Source organism: Natrix helvetica, assembly GCF_964273705.1.
Source record: "Natrix helvetica genome assembly, chromosome: Z".
Classification (NCBI taxonomy): Eukaryota; Metazoa; Chordata; class Lepidosauria; order Squamata; family Natricidae; genus Natrix; species Natrix helvetica.
The window spans coordinates 83,882,490-83,899,939 of record NC_138554.1 but is presented as its reverse complement, the minus strand read 5'-3'; the positions used below and the strand labels follow the sequence as shown (position 1 = coordinate 83,899,939).

General features: G+C 44.2%; 1 protein-coding gene across 1 annotated transcript in view; it reads left to right on the top strand.

Moving 5' to 3' along the window:
- CDCP1 (CUB domain containing protein 1) overlaps window positions 1-17,450 on the top strand; it is a 100,243-nt gene that overhangs the window by 59,639 nt on the left and 23,154 nt on the right. The window contains exons 2-3 of the mRNA XM_081933362.1: window positions 5,142-5,348; window positions 6,028-6,381. Of these exons, the coding sequence (XP_081789488.1) occupies window positions 5,142-5,348; window positions 6,028-6,381 (561 nt within the window). The remainder of the gene's footprint in view (window positions 1-5,141; window positions 5,349-6,027; window positions 6,382-17,450) is intronic.

The following is a 17,450-nucleotide window of genomic DNA, read 5'->3' as shown; positions in this document are numbered from 1 at the left end:
TAGCCTGGCGCCTAGGGGCCTGGCATTTTCTCACCTTTCAGAGAATGTGTGGGGAGAGAGGGCCATGTGAATTGCATTGCTCAGGAAACAACCCTAAGAAAGCCTTTCCCAGAGCATCCATTACAAAAACATCTTCACACCTGTGGATTGGCTGAATCCACATCGGATGATTGAGGGGACTCTAATTTCCTTTATTCCTATTGTGTTGCTTTAAGGACCCAGATCCTGCTTTGCTTTTGCCCACCTATCACTTCTTTTTCAATAAAAGATTCCTTTTGAAATGTTAAGATTCAAGAGTCTGTACTTCCTTGATTAAGGGGGGGGGGGGAGGCCGGGACTTACAATAACCATGCTAAAATTTTGCTTGTATTTGAGTAGAATAAACCTTTCATTATTTTTCCTATGATATGTACTGTGCAATGTTCCAGGTTCCTTTAAACCAGGGGTGTAAAAACTTTATTTCATACAAAAAGGCACAAGACAAGGTTGCCCATTATCTCCACTGTTATTTATTTTAACTTTGGAAGTCTTGTTGAACGCAATCCTTAGATGGCATAGCTATCAGGCAAAAGGAATACAGAACTAGAGCATTTGCCGATGATCTGGTTGTTACCCTTTCACATCCTTTGAAGTCAATAATCCAGATGAAAAATATCATAGCAGAATTTGGCATGGTGTCTGGGTTTAGACTAAATCAAAACAAAACGAAAATGATGGTTAAAAACATGACAGAGACTCAAAGAAAGAGACTTGTAAGTTTAGCAGGTTTTGAAATAGTCTCTAAGGTCAAATATTTAGGAATACAAATTGCAGAATCAAACACAAAACTTTTCTTAAATAACTATGAAGTGTTGTGGCAAAAGATACAGAAAGATCTTGAAGGGTGGAAAAAGTTACAATTGTCTTTGTTTGGAAGGATCTCAGCAATTAAAATGAACATTCTACCTAGATTTATCTTTTTATTCCAGATGATACCGGTACTTAAATCAGATAAAACTTTGTTAATTTGGCAAGCAACATTAAATAAATTTGTTTGGAAGGAGAAAAAACCGAGAGTAAAGATGAAGATTATGCAAGATACTCGTGAAAGAGGCGGCCTTAAACTCCCAAACCTCCGATTGTACTATGAAGCTGCGGTATTAACGCATGTAATAATAATAATAATAATAATAATTTAATTTGTTAGCCGCTCCCTCTCCACAAGGGAGTCGGGGCGGCGTACAATAAAAACATACATAAATACATATAAACATACACATACACACATACACATACATATACGTGCATGGAGGAGGTAGCAATTACATATATCACAATAATAATAATAAAATTAACCATTAAAAAATACCCCAAATAAAATTACAAATTTAAAAGGACTGTCAGGAGGAAAGGATAAACTACGGTTGAGCCAGGCCAGATAATTGAAAAAGGTGGGTCTTGAGCTTTACACGGAAGGAGCGGAGATCGGAAGTAATCCTGATGTCAAGGGGGAGGTCATTCCACAGGGCTGGGCCCATCACAGAGAAGGCCCTACTCCTGGGTGTCGCCCCCCGACACTGTTTAGCGGACGGCACCCGGAGAAGTCCCTCTCTGTGTGAGCGGATTGGTCGTAGGGATGTATGGGGCAGGATGCGATCCCGCAAGTAACTAGGTCCTGTGCCATGGAGCGCTTTGAAGATCGTAATCAAAACCTTGAAACGCACCCGGTAGACCACAGGGAGCCAGTGCAGCTCACGCAGGAGAGGTGTTACATGGGAGTACCTAGTCCTCCCCATAATCACCCGCGCGGCCGCATTCTGGACCAACTGCAGTCTCCGAGTGCATCTCAAGGGAAGCCCCATGTAGAGAGCATTGCAGTAGTCCAGGCGAGACGTCACCAGCGCATGGGGGACTGTGCGTAAGGCATCCCGGTCCAATAAGGGGCGCAATTGGCGCACCAGGCGAGCCTGGTGGAACACCCCCCTTGCCACGGCTGTTACATGGTCATCCATGGACAGCCGGGCATCCAGGAGGACGCCCAAATTGCACGCCCGCTCCATGGGGGCCAGTTGCTTGCCCCCGATGGCCAGAGATGGAAGTAACTGGTTGAACCAGGGAGCCGGAAGCCACAGCCACTCCGTCTTGGAGGGGTTGAGTTTGAGTCGGTTGTCACCCATCCAATCCCATCCAGACCCGTACGGCTTCCAAGCACCGGGACATCATTTCGACGGCAGATTGTAGCAGATTGGTTTGGGAAAACAAAAATGGATTTGCTGAATATAGAAGGCCATGATCTTGTTCTGGGATGGCATGCATATCTTTTTTATGAAGATAGAGTGGATAAAGTGTTTAACAATCATGTTCTCCGTAGTGCCCTGATGAGAATATGGAAGAAGCACCGGCCCAATTGGGATTATAAAATACCGCTTTGGTTGGATCTTGCAGACACCATGGGGATTATGAATATTAAGTCACTCGGGGGTTGTTTATATAAAGATGTACTTATTGCTGATGGGGACGAATGGAAGTTAAAAACTTTGGAACAACTGTTGGAAGAAGGAATTATTTTAAATTGGTTACATTATATACAGCTACAGAAGAGATGGGAAGAAGATCGTAGGGTCGGTTTTATGGATAAAGAAGCGGAACTGATCAAGCAGATAAAAGAGTTTGGCCCAAAACAAGTTAAAAGAATATATAATGTACTGTTAGAAAGAGATTCAGAAAGTGAACTGATTAAGGATTGTATGATTAAGTGGGCTCAGAATTTTGGTGAAGTGGTTATGTTGGAAACGTGGGGAAAAATATGGGTTCAGAATGTTAAATATACACAGTCACAGAATTTAAGGGAGAACTTTTATAAAATGTTTTACAGATGGTATTTAGATCCTAAAAATTATCATGCATGTACCCAAATGTTCAACCAAAATGTTGGAGATGCGGGTGCCTAGATGCTACCTTTTTTCATGTATGGTGGACTTGCAACAAGGTTAAAGCTTTTTGGATAAGAATATGGTGGGTTATGCAAAATGTATTTAAGAAAATAATACAATTCACTCCGCAAATGTTTTTATTGGGTATAGCTAAGGACTTTACTAAAGGGGAAACAAAATTGGTTTTGTATATGGTCACAGCAGCTAGGTTGTTGATTGCGCAACATTGGAAAAAAGATTTTTTACCGACAATTGATCATTGGATTCAGAAGGTGGCGGGGTTCGCCGAAATGGCAAAAATTTCAGCTTTTTTAAAAGATCAGAAGCAGGAGAATTATACACAGGAATGGGTAAAATGGATTGATTATATACAGAATAAATACCAGACTAGGAGGTATTATGTAGCCTTTAGGTAAGAATGTTTAGACTGATAGATGATCAGAGTAAATAATACATGGGATGCTTGGAATTGTTAGAGTGGTGTATAGCGGAAGTCAGGGGGGGGTTGAGTGGGAGGTGGGGGTGGGTTAGGGTGGAGGGTGGGGAAATATATATGCATAATAAATTTAGAAGATGGGATTAATGAGATATTGCTACTTTAAGAGAAACCTATATTATGATTTATATATGTTTAATTAATTTAGATGATGGGGTTATTGGGCTATTGTTACTTTAAAAGAGACTTACACTATGATTGTTGGGAGGCGAGTGGGTACAATATTTGATTGAGAAATCTACTTTAAGATGGGGGAGGGGAGGGGGTAAAGTATTTGGTATAATATTTGAATGAGAAATTTTTTTGGGTTGGGGGAGGGGAGGGAGCATAGTATCTGTATGTGAAATACACTGTATGGTGGGGGGGTTAAAAGGGGGAAAATGTGTTTGTATAAAACTTTTTCAATAAAAAAAACTTTATTTCATTGAGGATTGTATTTGACCTCAGGGGGCTGGGGTGGATGTGGCCAGAGTGGGCATGGCAGCTCAACATGTTGGGGGGCACCTGTGGTGGCCCAAGAGGTCTACCAGCAAAAAGGGAGCTCAGGAGCGCCACACACAGCCCTCCCAAGCTCTGTTTTCAATGGCAGAGGCACTGTGGGCCAGTCCCTTGCTGTTTCCAGATATAAGCACTCCATAGGCATGATTCAGCCCACGGGTCTTGAGTTTGACACCCCTGCTTTAAACATTCGCACAATACCTTTAAAAAAATGATATCTACATGTAGGCAACGGTTCTTTTCTACTTAATAATTGTAAGTTAGTTTTAATTAGCACTTCAACTAGCGATTATAAGGTTGTGGATGTTTAATGTAAAAATTCCTTTTTTTAAAAAAAAATGCCAATCTTAAAAAATTGTGCTTTGAATGTTTTTAAAACCAAGACAGTGGTAGCATTCTCTTGAACGTTTACCTTGGATCCAATCTCTCTCAAATTTGGGAGGCTTTCTGCATGAGATGAGAAGTTGTTCTTTTTCTTCTTGCTTCCTCCCTCTTTGCATTCTTCAGGATGGTTTTTCAGTAAAATATGGAGGAGTATTGCACCTACGTAAATATATTTGCATTGTATTGAGCTTCTCTCAAATATGCCCACATAAATGTGTAGAAAAAGAAAAGAAATTCATTCATTCAGATTGGATAGGGGTAGAATAACATATATACAAAATAGTTAGATCTGAGGGCCACCATTGCCTCTGTAGGAGACAAATTAATAGCTCTGAAATTATTCCAAATTATTCCAAATACTGCTGAAACATGGCAACATTGAGGATAAAACTCAACTCTCACATTTATAGGTTTTCTAAGAGCTACATGCTTCTAAAATCCCCCCCCTCTCTCTCTCCCTCTCCCATCTCCCTCTACATACATACATACATACATACATACATACATACATACATACATACATACATGTCTTTTGGGTCTTTTCCTGTGTAAGATTTTAAAATCTTACACAGGAAAAGACCCGAATACAACAAGACCAGCATACCTACATCCGTGAAAATCTACGAAAATACACACACACACACGGGGGGGGGGGATATTATCCTCCCTCCTTTCCCTCTCCCTCAATACATAGTAACAGAGTTCTAAAGTATCTTAGTAGTCTAACTGATCATGTACATCTACTTCATCAGATGAAGATGATTGTATTATTGCATGAAAGCTGATACGATAATATATGCCTAGGTCTTAAAATGCCAGACGTCCATATCTTTTCTCTCTTTTAATCTTAGGTGCTTTTGAAATTTCTCTTCCTCTGGGTGGAAACATAACAGTTAAAATAAAACCTGAATTTTCTTTTCTAAATACCTGTGCACTGCGTGAAGGAAAAAAAACTCATTTTTTCGAGCAAATCATAAAGCCTGGACAGAAGTTTCAATTTACCTTTGATTGTTCCACACCAGAGAAATATTGGTCCATACTTGTGGAGAAAAATATTGGTAAGCAATGTTACATGAACTGCATCTAAAATTACTGAGAGCTTTTTAAAGTACTGGATTAATTACTAACTGTCAGAAGTCTAAATGAATTTGTACAACCATATCAGTGAAATGGGTTAAAATATATTTTTTCTTGCTTAATGTTTTAAAAGAATCTGAAGTTTACACTTCAGATTTTTTTTACCTTTTTTAATAATATAACAATCTTTGAACTTTTTTATTTAATGCAACATCCCCTCCTCCAAATAAATGAGTAAAAAATTCTATAGTGGGCTTTCTTGAGTACTGCTTGAACAAGGCAGAGACTAAGGCTGCCACTTAAAAATGGATAGTCTGTATACATCTTTGCCCTCAAAGTGTAATAATGACACTTGAGGGGAAAATGTATAGAGTTCAATTCTAAGCATATTTACTAAATTTGGTAGCTCACTATGTTGGATTATAGCTCCCAGAATTCCCATATAATTTATTGCTTACTTAGTTCTGAGTAAGACTACTATCCTATAGTTAAAAACAGCTTATGTATATATAGAAACTTTATGAGCTTAGTTATGGATTATTGATAGAATATTCTGGTAGTGTGAACAGAAGGAAGACTAAAAACAGAGACCAAATCAATATGATTTATTATAGCCATTTCAGATTTGAGTATAAATCTTACACATTTCTCTGTTTCTAGATTGTCTGTCAGGTCAATGTCCTTTTGGAGATATCCAGCTTCAGCCTCCTGGGTTGCCACATCTTAATAGGACTTTCATTTGGGAGGCTAAAGCTAACCAAAGAGTTGGACTTGAACTGAAATTCTCTCCATGGTTAAGGCAAATTCTGCCTGGAGACACCTGCCCTGATCAAATTATTTACAACATTGGCAGTCGTCTGGAAAAAGATAGAGTCCAAATTGGAACCTTCTGCAGAAATGGTTCAGTGTCACGGGTAAAGGCACAAGGTGATGCTATTTTGACTCTTCAACTTCCTTGGGATTCAAAACTCGCAGCCTCTGGAGTTAAGCTTGAAAGTAGATCATCCATACAACGTAAGTATAGGAAACTAATTTGCTTCCATTGACAGCCACATTGCAATTTGTTATATTTAAATGCTTTAACCTTTTGGGTAAGAGGTATTGATTCATATGATTTTGTATGCAGCCCGCATCCCTGCTTTGTTTGTTTGCGTGGCCCAGTTTCTGGCATGCCACAGCCTGGTACTGGTCCATGGACTGGGGTTGGGGATCCCTGCCTTACATAATCTTTTTAACTTTTTTCTGTGGCTGGGGTTAGGGGGAAAGAGGCAGAACCATGGAACTTCTTAGGTTCTTTTATTTCTGCTTTTAAATTAATGACAAGTTTTGGTATCAATTATTTCAGTTTTTATTATTATTTTTAAGGATTACATGGGAATGTTGCAGACTTGAAGCAGACAGTTTATAATTTTGAGCTTCATTTAGTCTATTTGTGGATAATGTGAAAGGGAGTAAACCAACATTGTGAATAATGCTTAAATCAGATTGAGCAACTGTTTATTGAAAAATATGGACTAATATATATGAAAGAGGAGTCAGAGTTTTGTTTCAGCAGCACATCTAGCAAGCACAAACAAGTAAATGACCTTTAGGATTCAGTACAGTTCAGTGAGTCTAAGCCATTCCCAGACTTCAAACTGTCCCTTATAGCCCCATACAAACAAATGCTATGTTTCAGTTTCCAAACAGTCCCCATTAGCTGACCTGTAACCATGTCTATCAAAACAGTCCCCATTGGCTGACCTGTTGCCATGTTATTCAAGTCTATGAACATCCTCTGACACTCCTCCCTTCATAACTGTAATATAAATAAAACCAAATAACTCAATGTTCTTCTTGTGGTGCACTCCACCCAATGGCTTGGTCATTATATTAGTCAGATTGTCCTCAGAAGAATAGTGAACAAGTTGATTACCATACTTTTCTGAGTATAAGACACACTTCCCCCCCTCTCAAAAGAAGGTAAAAATTTGGGTGCGTCTTATACACCGAATGTTGCCTCACCCACCCCTTAGCCCCCACCCTTTGGCCTCTGTGCGTTGCATTTTACACCTGTTCCAGGCTGCAGGGATTGCCACAAACCATTACCCCATCTGTGGCTTGTGTTTTTGGCCTCTGTGTGTCGCATTTTCAGCCTCTGAATGCTCCATTTGAGACCTGTTCAATACTGTGGGGATCTCCAGAGCACATCCCTGCCAAGTGCGCTCTCACAACCAGCGAACTAATATGCTGAAGCTGACCAGGCTGTTTTCTAAGGATGGTAATCAGATGAATACAGAAAGATACTGGTAGGCAGAGCCAGAATTTTTTTTTCTTATTTTCCTCCCCAAAAACTATGGTGTATCTTATACTCCGAACCATCTTATACTCCGAAAAATATGGTAATTTACATTTTATGGCTTCCCTGACATTACAATATTTATTGTCCACATGCTTGTTTCTATTTTTTACCTGTTGCCATTTTAATGCAAGCAGCGTTATCCTCATACACTGTAACTGCATCATTTACCTTTATGCTTAAATCCTGTAACAGTGGTACGTACCAAGTTACCTCTGAACAAAGTTCAGATAGAGCTATAAATTCTGCCTCCACAGTGGAAATGGCTACAGTTGTTTGTTTTCTGCACTTCCAACCAATTAAAGCCCCTCCAAATAATATCACAATCCCAGAATTAGACTTTCGGGTTTTTACATCATTGGCATAATCACTGTTAACATAACATTTCAATTTCAATTCTTCAGATACCTATATTTGAAGATCCAAGTTCAAAGCTCCATTCAAATACCTGAGAATCTTTTTTATACCCATCCAATGCAATTGCATTGGTGCAGCAGTAAAGCGACTTAGGATGCTTACTGCACAAGCTATGTCTTGTCTGGACCACTGTGACAGTTATAACAGACTCCCTATTGCTGACTGATATATCTCTTGATCACAGGCTTCACTTTTGTCTTCACCCAAACTGTTACGAAAATCTGTATTCATAAGTGTTGGAGCAGAATTACAATCCTTCATGTTATATCTCTCCAGCAGCTGTTCAATTTTCCTTCCTTGACTGAGAACATTACCATCTTTCTCCGAGTGTGCTGAAGAGAATCCAAGGAATGGGTTAACTCTGCCTTCCTGCTCATTAGACTGAGTCAATTAGTAGCCACGTCTCTTGTGTATACTTCCCCAGTTTTCGACTGAGTCTGTCAGGCCTGCAGCCATCTTTCTTTTAGATCTTTGGCCTGCCACACTTTATATTATTCTACTATGCCTTTTTCTATTGTGGGAAAATAGGAGGGGGATTGTATTGAGTTACTTATTGTTCTTTTTAGAAAGCCAAAGTCATCCTTTGTCTCTGCACCTGATCGGAACTGGATGGGTGGAACGACCAGCATGGCAGGGAAGATTGGATCATGTGTGGAATTGTGGGTGTGGGGCAAGATCTTGAACTTTCAACTAGGTGGGGAAAACCTGAAAGCTTTCAGATTTGGGTTTTCCCAGATGTGCCAACATGTCTCTCTTAATAAATTGGAACTTTGAGCAATACTGTGCCTTGGACTCTGATTTATTTTGGATGCTATTTGGAACTCTCACATTAACCTAAATCTGCAGTTCCCCTGAATCCTGGGGTGCTGTCTGGGGTCCTGAACCCCAATGCCAACCCAAAACCAGGTGGCATAAAGACTCTGTGAAAACCGCCTGGGTGAACAGTCAGTTTCCCATGGGTACCCTATAGCAGGCCAGATTGTCAGCGAGCACTTGGCTGAGATGTGTGCAGCCAGCAGCCTATGATCTGGGCCCAGCGAGGGAAAGTGCAGAGTGACCAGAGGGAAGCTTACCAATGGCCAGGGCTGGTCAAAGAGCCAATGGGCGCCCATCTGTCCTAGATGAGTTGAAGGCATGTGATCCTTTGAAGCTCTCCCCCAGGCAGGGTTGAAGACTTCTTCTGTGGGACCCCAGGGGAGTGGACCATAGTTTCCTGTACCATGGCTGCCATGGATAATGCAGCGGGGAGGGTCCCATGCAGCCAGCTACAACAGGCTCAGGTGGCCATGGACTTTCATGCTTCCCCCACAGCTGTCACTGGGGCTAATACAACCTGCCAGGGGAGGTAGTGGGGCCAACAGCTGAAGTGGTTTGCTTGGGGCTGCCATTCCCCAGTCGCTGCAGCCACTTCTTACGGGATCCTTTGAAGAATGAAGTGATGAAAGTCACGTGGATGTCAGAAGTAACGCAGCTTCCGGCACCTCCATGCAGGCAGCTCCCCCTGCAACCCAAAGGGAACTACAGTCGAAATGCCAGCTTGGTCAGCACTTTCTCCTGAGGCCAGGAGAAGCACCCATTCTGCCTGTAAGATGAACCGGAAAACTCCATGGAAAACCTAGCCGGTTGCACCTGCCTAAGTCAGAACCGGAGGAGGGGGCTTCTCCCCCACGCCTGCCCCTCCTCCTCACTGACCTGCCAGAGTGGAGCGGGCTAGGAATCAACCGCCAGAATGGGGGGTTCACATAAGCATGCATGGTGAAGCAGAGGGAAGGCTATCGGGATCTGCCGAGAGAGCGATTCCCCCCCCCCCCAGCAAATGTCTGCAGAATTGAGTGTCCTTTGCCAGAAGTAGATCAGTAGGGGGAATGTGACAGAAATCTCTCCTGGCAAGCCCAACTACCTGGTAAGACTGCAAAGTCGCCTGAGACCCCCACAGATGGGCTTCCTGCAGAAGTCCCTCCCCCTGCAAGGCAACGATCAGAGGGCCTCTTATCTAATCCTAACCCTGGGATGCCATATCCCCACTCATAGGGCAAAGGCAGAAACACCATGAGAGAAGTGAAAAGGTGGGATTTGCTAAACAGGCAGCAGAGGCACAACCCCTTCCTCCAGAAGTGGATGAACGGCCAACCGACAAGGCCATACCAAAGATGGATGAGGGAAATCTTGGGGATGATGACCCAACAATCTGGAAGCCTGTCTGCCCTTTTTCTCTTAGGGTCCGGTTAGTAGTATCAGAAATTGGGGTCCAAGGCAAAGTGGAAACCATCATAGACACCAGGTACACATGATGCCTGATCACCCCCCACATAGTCGAGCAGATGGACATATGCACGGGCCCACTTAAACCCCCCCTATCGGTTTTGAATAAGTCAACAGGATGCTAATTGGTGGGGCCCCTGCCTCTGTGGCCACTGAGTTTGTCAGGCTGGAGATGAACCATCCCTGAGAATTCTTCAGGTTCATAGTCACCCCCAAAATGACAAACTTAGTTATATTGGGACTTGCGTGGATTGAGAAGTGGGGCCCAATGATCTTCTGGGAAGGTGGTCAGAGGAAGCTAGTTATTGACCTAGGACCACTGCCAACTGCAAAGCAGGACCACCTTGTAGAAGCTACGACCCCACAGGAGGCAAGGCCACCAGAACCTGCAGCTCTGGCCCAAGATGCCCTACCTGGGAGCCAGCAGATACCTAAAGATTACTGGGATTTAGAGGGAGTCTTCAGTGAGGAAGATTGCAATTATCTCCCACCGATTGCACAATAAGAGTTCGTGCCTGGGGCAAAATTACCGAAGCCTAAAATGTACTCAATGGCTCCTAAGGAGATGGTGGAATTAAGGAAATACATCGATGCCAACTTGAAGCGGGGCTTTATCCAGCCAGCCAATTCAGAAGTAGCAGTCCCCATGCTCTTCAAAGAGAAGAAAGACGAGAGGAGTAGTCTCTGTGTTGACTTCTGCGGGATCAACACCATTTGTGTAAAAAATACCCCTCCCCCTCATGAAGGACATGTTGAACCACTTGGCTAAAGGCAAAGAGTTCACCAAACTGAACTTGAGAGATGCATATTATCATATACACATCAGGGAGGGAGATGAATGGAAGATGGTCGCCTTTAACTGCCCCCTCTGAAGTTTTCAGTTCAAAATCATGCCATTTGGCCTACAAAGGAGCCCCTGTAGTCTTCATGCAGTTCATTAATGAAGTGCTGCATGAGCATCTGTACAAAGGGTGCTCATTTACCTTGATGACATTCTCGTCTTTTCTGAGACCCTAGAACAGGGGTGGCGAACACGCGGCTCGCGAGCCGCATGCGGCTCCCGGCCAAAATAAATGAGGCTCTTTGCCTCTTGTCATTATTTAGTATACTGTGGCTCGGATCGCGCGCTCCCTTTCGGAAGCTGGGGAGGTCCTTTGCAGGCAGCTAGAACGGGCCGCCTGCAAAGGACTTCCCCAGACTTGCTTTGAGGAGCACGGGGCGACTGAGGCTAGTTGTGAAGCCCCAAAGCCCCCACCGCCACCGGAAGAACTGCTGCCACCTCCTCCTCATCCTCCTCTAACAGGCAGCACTGCCAGATTTGCCGCCCGGCGCTGCGGCTGAGATGAAGCCACCAAAGCTCCAGCCGGCATCTCCGCGCGTGGCAGCGGCACCTCCCCTCCGCTCGGAGCAGATGAGCTCAGTCAGCGCTGGGTTACCCCTGCCCCCTCCTCCTCCTCCGCCGTGCTTTTGAGGAGCCAGTAGGAAGGTGGGGGGGGGAGCAGGGGAAAAAAAGCCTCATGGCTTGTCAAAAGCACGGAGGACGGGGAGGGGGCAGAGGTAACCCAGCGCTGAGCTCAGGAGCAAATCTGGTGATTCTGTTGGAGGAGGGGGAGGAGGAGGAGGAGGTAGCAGCAGTTATTCTGGTGGCAACTCGTACTCGTCGGCATCTTCAGCTCCATCTTTGCTTTCTGCCCACAATGAAGAAAGCAAAGATGGAGCAGATCCACGCAGATGACGTCGCTGCAACATGACTGGAGGAGGAATTCTGGGAGTTGAAGTCCACAAGTGTTAAAGCTGTCAGGTTTGAAGACCCCTGGGGGTTTTTTTCCCTAAAGGGTTAGGGGTGCAAGGGTCTTGTATCTTGACAGCTTTAAGAGTTGCGTGCTTCAAATGCCAGTTTCTGAGCCAACATTTTGGTTGCTAAGCAGGAGCGTTGTTAAGTGATACTGATATTATATAACACTTTGAATTAAGCGGGTACCTTGAAGAAACATAACTTTGACTTTCAAATAATACTGATTTCTTTGTTGTCTTAGGTGACATCTGTGAAAAAAATTCGGGTGCTCAGGCATGAAAATGTGCCGCTCAAACACTATACTTTTCTGCTCACATCGAAAAAAAATTAGAGGGAACATTGCTTCCGGGTCTGTTTTGGCAGGTCACTGCGTGGTGTGGCTCTCTGACTCTCACAGTTTAAAATTTTGGCTCTTTTTGTCGAACTTGTTCGCCACCCCTGCCCTAGAAGAACACGTAAAACTGGTGCGGCAGGTCCTGGAAAAACCTTTAGCTGCCAAACTCTGTGCTAAACTATCAAAGTGTGAATTCCACAGGATCTACTGGATTACCTTGGCTATTGTATTTCCAGCGATAGGATAGAAATGAACCAAGGGAAAATGAAAGCTGTGCTAGACAACCACCACGTACACACAAACAGCTACAAAGATTACTGGAATTTGCTAACTTCTATCGATAATTCATTATGGCTTTTGCAGAAGTCATTCTGCCCTTCACTGAACTGTTAAAAATAGGGCCATCCCCGCCAAAGCCAAACCAATCTATTGGGTGGACAATAGAATGTCGAAAAGCTTTTGAAAATTAAAACAGCTCTTTGCCAGAGCCCATCCTGCAACACCCTGACCCAGAACTGCAATTCATAATCCAGTCAGATGCCAGTGATGTGGCTGTAGCAGCAGTGCTGTTGCAGAAGAACAAAGAGGGACAACTCTTGCCATGTGCTTATGTCTCCAAAATACTCACCGCCATGGAAAGAAGTTGGGCCATTTGGGAGAAAAAAGCCTATGCATTCCGATGGGCACTACTTACCTGGAGAAATTTCCTTAGAGGTGGGGCTATGCCATTCAAGGTCTGGACTCATCATAAAAACCTCAAAGCCCTAAAAAGCCCCCAGAAACTGTCTCCCAAGCAAGTTTGCTGGGCACAATACTTCAGAAGGTTTACATTCAAACTTCCCTGCTGGGAGGAAATTGCTGGCAGATGCCTTAACAAGGAAACCACAGTATGACAGTCAGAGGAAATAAGTGATTCACCGTATCATCCCCACCACCACCAAAAGGCAGCTCAAGTCACCACCAGAGGCCAGACTAGGCAGCCTACTCTCGGCCAGGACAAGTTGACCACAGCAATGAAATTGGTGCTGCCAACCGACCCCTGGCTCAACAACAACAAAGACATCCATACTGGAGAGCATCCAGGAGGGCAATTTCCTGAAGTCAATAGATTTAACGGAAGCATACCTAAACATATTGCTGGCTCACCAATGATTCCTATAGTTTTGCTACGCGAACCAACACTTACCAGTACAGGGCCCTCCCGTTTGGCCTGTCTTCAGCACCCAGAACATTCACGAAGATCCTAGCGATGCTCTTGGCTCACCTCAGAATCACCCCTATTTACATCCAATGCTATCTGTACAACATATTGATCCAATCACCTCTGGGCAACAGAGGACCTCCACTTCATGGTCTGGGTCCTTCAAGATCATGGATTCTCAGTCAACTATGACAAGAGCCACTTCTCTCCTACCAGAAGGCTACTCCACCTAGGAGCATATATAGACACAGCATCATGCATAGTCTCCCAGTCCCAGATCTGTCAGGACAGCATCAGAGCTCTGGTGAACCAGATCCAATCAGGCCGAACAGTGCCCCTCGCCCTCCTCTCACAATGCTTAGGCAGAATGATGTCCTGCATCTCCATTGTTCCCTGGGCACCAGGGCCTTGCAGTGGTTCCTCCTGCCTTACCAGAAATCCAGCAGGAGCAATTCAACTACCCGAGTCCCGTCCCACCAGAACTCCTTCAGTCCTTCCAGTAGTGGATGTCCCTGGCCACAGCCAAGGGATAAATATTCAAGGAGCCGAACCATCTCACCATCACCACGGATGCAAGTTTGTTTGGCTGGGGACCCCACATGCAGACCCAGATGACACAAGGGCAGTGGTCACAGGAGGACTTATGAAATAACATCAACTGGCTAGAGCTCAAAGCAGACCACCTAGCCCTCCGATGGTTCCAGACAATCATCTCCGGCCACCTCTCACATATCCTAACAGAAAATGTTGCCACCAAGTCCTATATCAACTGCCAAGGGGGCACACACTCCAGATCCCTCATACGAGAAGCTGGGCACTTAAGGCACTGGCTGGAATGGCATCTTCTATCCCTGCGAGCAGAACTTATATCAGGTACATCCAATGTACAGGCAGACTGGCTCAGCCAAGACACAGTTTACATCTGCACCATGACCTGTTCAGGACGCTGTCCGAAAGGTTTGGCTCACCAATCCTAGACCTGTTCACCATCCCATTAAACAGCCAGGTTTTATGCCCAGTTTGCAACACCAGTGGTAGAAGGGGTCAATGCACTCTGCATTCCATGACTCCGGGGGCTGCTATACACCTTTCATCCCAGGGGTAATCAGGAAAATACTGACAGAGAGGGTGGAGATCCTACTCTTGGCTCCCCCACTGGCCCAGAAGACCATGGTTCACCAATCTATTCAACCTATTGGTGTCCATACACTGGAGGATCCCACCAGACAAAATCTCCCTCAGTCAGTGGGTTCTCCTCCACCCAGACCCACAATGGCTCCAACTAACAATTTGTCATTTGAGCAGAGGGCTCTGAGGCTGGACAACTTCTCTGGCTGGGTGATACAGACCATTCAAGCCTCTAGGAGCCATCTACCAACAGGATTTATGATTCTACCTGGAAAACCTTTTGTGCCTGGTGCTCCAAAACATCTATTGATCCCCTCTCAGTATCAGTGGCCTGAATCCTGGACTTCCTACAGGCTGGGCTAGACAAGGCCCTTTCGCCCAATAAAATACTCAGGCAAGTGGCTGCTTTGTCATCCGTGTTATCTTGTGGGGAACTGGAGTCCCTTGCACGGCACTCTATTGTGCACAGCTTTATCAGAGGCACCACTAACTTAAAGCCTCCAATGGTACACTGTTGTCCCAGTTCCCACCTGGGTACTACCTATGGTCCTCCAGTCTCTATCTTCTACACCCGTCGAACCTTTGCACTCTGCCAGACTTCATTTCCTCATCTGCAGGATCTCATTTCTTGTGGCTATTACCTCAGCGAGACACATCTCCGAGTTAGCAGCCCTCTCAATAAGGGAAGATCTATGTGTTTTCCACTCCAACAGAGGTGTTTTGCACTTAGACCCTTCATTCCTTCCCAAGGTCGATTCTTTTTTTCACAGGATGCAAGAACTGATTTTACTGGACTTCTGCCCCAGTCCAACCCAAGCCCTAGAGAGGAAATGACACACCTTGGACATCAGAAGGGCTCTGTGCATCTATACCAAGAGGACAGCTTCCTTTCAGAGACCAGAGTTCCTGTTCGTGTCGTTTCAACCCTCCACTTGGGTGATAAAGTCACAGCATCAACAATAGGCCAGTGGATACGGGCATGCATCGCCAAATCATATGAACTTCAGGCTCTTTTGTTGCCTTGATGAGTTACAGTCCACTCCACTAGAAGCGTGGCCATTGCCGCATATTGTGGCTGCTGCTGCATGGGTCATACAGGTCTCCATTGAGGAGATATGCAGAACAGCGACATGGTCTTCTCCATTCCTATTTATATGGCATTACAAGTTGGATGCCTTCGCTTCTGCTGAAGTGGCCTTCAGCAGACTTGTGCTCCAGAAGGTGTATGCAGACTCGGGGACTCTGGACCAGACTGCTGCCCAACCTTAGGACGTGCCGACTTTAGTATGTCCCATTCCTTGGATTCTCCTCAGCACTCTTGGAGAAGGGGCATTGGTCTTACCTGACCCACTCCTTCTCGGTGTACTGAGAGAGAATCCAACCCCACCCTGGCCGCCATCTGGACCAGGGATGGTCAAGTCAAGTCAAGCATCACATTCAAGTCAAGCATCACGCCGTCATCGAAAACTGGGGAAGTAGATACGAGAGGCGTGGCTACAAAGACTTGATTGACTCAGAAACGAGCAGGAAAGCAGATTTAACCCATTCCTTGGATTCTCTCTCAGCACACCAAGAAGGAGCATGTCAGTTAAGAACAACACCCCTTCTCAGTTTTTGTATCTCTACACTGAGTTAATTTTGTATTTAACCTAAGTATTTTATTTCATTTTTTTTCTCTAATTTGTTAGCAAACCTCTTTTTTGTGACACATCTTTTGCAATAAAGCAAAGAACATCCACAAATGCTAACAATTGAAAATCCCTACCTTGTAATTTTCTAGTATATATGCAACCATCAGCTTTGCAACTTTTGAACCCAAAATCCTTCAATGCAATATCTAGACAAATATTCTAATTCCTGGCTGACTGCTTCAGCCCATGAATGGCCTTGTTCAATTTATATACATTGTTAGGCTTTTCACTTTCATACCCTGGTGCTTGAACCATGTAAATTTCTTCCTCTAATTCCACTTTGAGGAATGCTGTGGTTATATCAAAACGCCAAATTTTATGGCCAGGTGCTGCTGCCAATGCTAGTGCCAACCTTATACTTTCACTCTTCACTGTTGGCGCGAATACCTTGTCATAGTGCACATTTTTCTTCTGTGAAAAATCTTGTGCCACTAACCTTGCCTTGTCTTGTACCTGGTTATTGGGTAGTACTTTCTTTTTGTACACCCACTTATATCCTACAGCTTTGCAATCCTGTGTCAAAGCCATAGATGTGAACACTTTATGTTCACCCATGGATTTCATTTCTTTGTCCATGCCTTCTTTCCACTTTACTTGTTCAATTTTGGGTAAATTTTGGCTATAGTTCCTTATAGTTCCTTGGCTCATACTATACATTACACACTTTAACTTTACTTTACTAGCAGAATACCTGTCAGGTAGAATCCCCTTGTTCCATTGCTCTAACCTGCGTGGCATTGACTGCTCTTGTATGTCAACCCTCTCTTGCTTCATATCTGATTCATCTTTTGACTCCTTTACCTGTGCTTTTTCAGTTTCTCCTCCCTGAACACTGACATTGTCACTAAGTGAGTTGCGATCACTGTGGGTGACCATCACTAAGTGGATCATTCTATAAATTTGCATCAATTCTGTTC